Source organism: Condylura cristata, unplaced genomic scaffold, assembly GCF_000260355.1.
Source record: "Condylura cristata isolate star-nosed mole 26May11 unplaced genomic scaffold, ConCri1.0 scaffold00022, whole genome shotgun sequence".
In the NCBI taxonomy this organism is placed as follows: domain Eukaryota; kingdom Metazoa; phylum Chordata; class Mammalia; order Eulipotyphla; family Talpidae; genus Condylura; species Condylura cristata.
In genome coordinates this window covers 36865450-36868620 of record NW_004567123.1, presented here as the reverse complement: position 1 = coordinate 36868620, position 3171 = coordinate 36865450, and the positions used below count along the sequence as shown (strand labels likewise).

General features: G+C 69.1%; 1 protein-coding gene across 1 annotated transcript in view; it reads left to right on the top strand.

Annotated features, from left to right (window-relative positions):
• Positions 1-327: 327 nt before the first annotated feature.
• HRH3 (histamine receptor H3) overlaps positions 328-3171 on the top strand; it is a 6075-nt gene continuing 3231 nt past the window's right edge. The window contains exons 1-2 of the mRNA XM_012728154.1: positions 328-403; positions 531-731. Coding sequence (XP_012583608.1) covers positions 328-403; positions 531-731 — 277 coding nt within the window. The remainder of the gene's footprint in view (positions 404-530; positions 732-3171) is intronic.

The following is a 3171-nucleotide window of genomic DNA, read 5'->3' as shown; positions in this document are numbered from 1 at the left end:
CCAGCGGTCACCCCAGGGCGAGATGCTGTGGGCAGCCTTGGGGCCTCCCACTCGCTCCGCTGCCGCCCGCGTGGGGGAGCCCGAGGTGGAGCAGGCTCCTGCCTGGCCGTGGTCAGCCAGGATGGCCCGCCGGCCGACTGTCCTGCGCAGTGGCCGCTGGGTGCCGAGGACAAGGCCCGCGCCCGCCCATTGGCCGCGGCCGCTGCCGGCTCGCTCGCAGCCCTCCCGCCCGTGCAGGGGAAGAGCTCCAAGCTCAGGGACTGGGTGACCCCTGAAATCACACAGGAGCCCCCAGCGCCTGGCCCGAGGTGAGCCCGGCCCAGAGCCATGGGGCCAGAGGCCACCAGAGAAGGCTCCAGAACCCGGCACCCCGCGGAGGCCACACTTGGCGGAGCCTCCAGAGGTGCGTCCTCCACACCGAACCCCACCCAGCCCTCCCCTGCACAGCCAACTGCCTGCCCCCCACCACGGGGACCCCAGGCTGGGTGGGACCCCGGAGCCCCCCTGTCCCCACCCACGCTGCACCCCAGCCCACGCAGCCCCGCCCGGCCGCCCCTCGGGCGAGGAGGAGAGGGGCCCCTGGCTGAGCCTGGGCCCCCTGCCCTGCCCTGGCACCGGGGACCAAGGGCAGCCGGGAGGCCAGGTGCCCGCAGCCCTCAGGACCCAGGCTGGCCTCGCCCTGGGCCAGGTGCTGGCCCTGGGCAGCCCCACGCCAGGCACGCTGGGGCGTGGTGAGCACAGCAGGGAGCACCCAAGGGCAGGTCTGCTGCTGGAGGGGCGCGGCCAGGCACCCCGGGAGTGCGGCGAGTGGCTGGGGGAGGGACGGGCTCCCCCTTCCCCCAGCCCTGATGGGGGGAGGGAACCCAGGATCCCCGCCGCCCGCTGCGAAGTTTCTGGAGCGTCCGGGGTCAGGAGGAGGGCGAGTTCGCGCACGACGGGGACACTGCTGGCCGGGGCGCCCGTGAGCGCGGCGCCAGGGTCCCCCTGCAGCCCCCACCCACGGGCGTCCGCGTGAGGCTTCTGGAGCGCTGGCGCGCCGCTCCCCTCCCCGGGCGCCTTCCCGCCTGTCTGCTGTCTGCCGTGTGTCTAAGCGCGTGCGGGTCCCAGCCTGCCCCGTGGCCGCCTGCCCGGGCTGCGGGTGTCTGTCTGTCCGCTGCGAGCCCCACGCGTCCTTGACCCTGTGCGAGGGAGCGTGTCTGCGGGGGTGCTCCCTGGCCACCTCTCCTCCCCCACACCCCCCAGGCGCTAGTGCAGCGCCACAGCCTGGCTGCGCCCCAGCTCCGTGACCTCATCTGTCCCTGCAGCAGTGACCCCCAGAGGGACTCCACCCCTGGCTCCGGGGCATGGCCGCGCCCGTGTGCCCCGGGGTCGCCTGCGAGCCGGCTGCCGCGCCGGCTGGGTCTGCTCAGTCGCCCCATCTCCCTTATGTAACTCCACATCTGTCTGTGCCTGGCAGGTCACCCTGGCCCCTGTGCTGTGTCCCGCCCGAGGGGGGGAGTCCCGGAGCCCCCCCATGGGGGCGGGCAGACCGGCAGAGCTGCGGCTGGCGGAGCACCCCCGCCCCTTTGGCCAGGCCATTCCTCCAGGCCCCCACCGCTGGCGGGAGCGTGAGGAGGAGGGGTCCCGCAGGGCAGGTTTCCCAGCTGGGTGCAGGTGTTTCCCCCCAAGCCCCTCCCGGCCCGACAGGGGCTGGGGTCCCCAAGGGCAGGAGCGCACTGGGGTTCCCAAGGAGCGGGCAGGGGTCTTGGGTGCCGGGAGCGCGGGACGGAGCGAGCGGTTGCGAGAGCGGCTCCGCGCGGCGCGGCCGAGTGGTCCCGGGAGGCGTCGGCGGCCAGGTGGGTGCCGGGAGCGCGGGACGGGAGTTCCGGGAGCCGCGACGGGGGCACGGAGGGCGAGGCTGGGCCTGGCGCACCTCTGGGTCCGGCAGTCTGGCGACGGGGACGGAATTTGGGAGCCCTGGGCTCCCCCTGCTCCGCCCTGGGGCTCCCTGGGGTCTGCAGGCCCGGCTGGGGCCGCGCCCCCTCCCCGGAGCGCAGGTAAACAGGAGCGAGGACGGGGGCGGGGCCTAGGGGGAGGGAGGGGGCGCTTGTGACGGACGGCGGGGCCGGGAAGCTGGGGTGAGCTGGGCAGAGCCCGTCGGCGAGGAGTCGGCTGTGTAGTTTGGGGGGCTGGCCACGGGGGGGAGTGCGCGTGTGTGGATGGTGAATGGGAGCCGGAGTAGGACACTCCGGTGGATACGCGAGATGGTCTGGGAGCTCAGGTGTGTTTGGAGGTGGCGCAGGAAACAGGTGTGCATAGTGGTGTGTATGGCCGCCAGGGCACAGGTGGGCCCGATCGGCAACTTTCGGTGAGGAGAAAATGTGGGCGGCCCCTGAGCCCGCAGGTGATACTGCTCACGTGTAGCTGGCTGTGTGTAGGGTAGGGAGCAGAGCCGTAGGTTAGGTGTGTCATGGAGAGGTTTGTGGCTCTGGCTGTCTTTTTGCCTGTGACATGGGTGGGGGGGTCCCTGTGGCAGGGAGGTGCCCAGTGAGTGGACCAGATGGACTGGACTCGTGGGGTGATTCCCCCCGTCAGCTGTGTGGTTGTGCTCACCGGGTCAAGCCTGTGTGGCATTTGCTGTGGGGGCTTTCTTGACTGTGGGTGGGAGCCGGTGTGTGGGGAGGAATTGCCTCAAGGGGCCTGTGGCCGGTGTGGCTGTGCCCAGCTCTGTGTGGACTGATGGTCAGTGGGTCAGGCAGCGGGCAGTGCCTGCGTTGGCTGTCAGAGCGCACTGTGAGGCTGTGGCAAGTTGCATGATTATTGGTCATGAGCAGGCTGATTCTTGAATTTGTATGGTTGTGAGTTTGTGTAGCTTGTGTGTGAGGGGCAAACACACAAATGCAGATTGTATACACAAGCCCAGCTAGATCTAGAGGCCAGTGACAACAGAATGTAAGCCCACGGGATGGCCCTGTACACGAGTGGACGGTGGAGCCTCATTTTATTGCATTTTCTTTATTGTACTTTGCAGATAATGCATTTTTTACAGGACCCTGCACCCACACAAAAATGACACCTTGATGGTGTTTCTTAGGGGCAAAACCTCTTTAAGTAGGGGCTGTACATTGTTTAGGACATAACGCAGCTGCTCACTTAGCAGGCTGCAGTCTAACAAGCCCAGAGTCACCGACT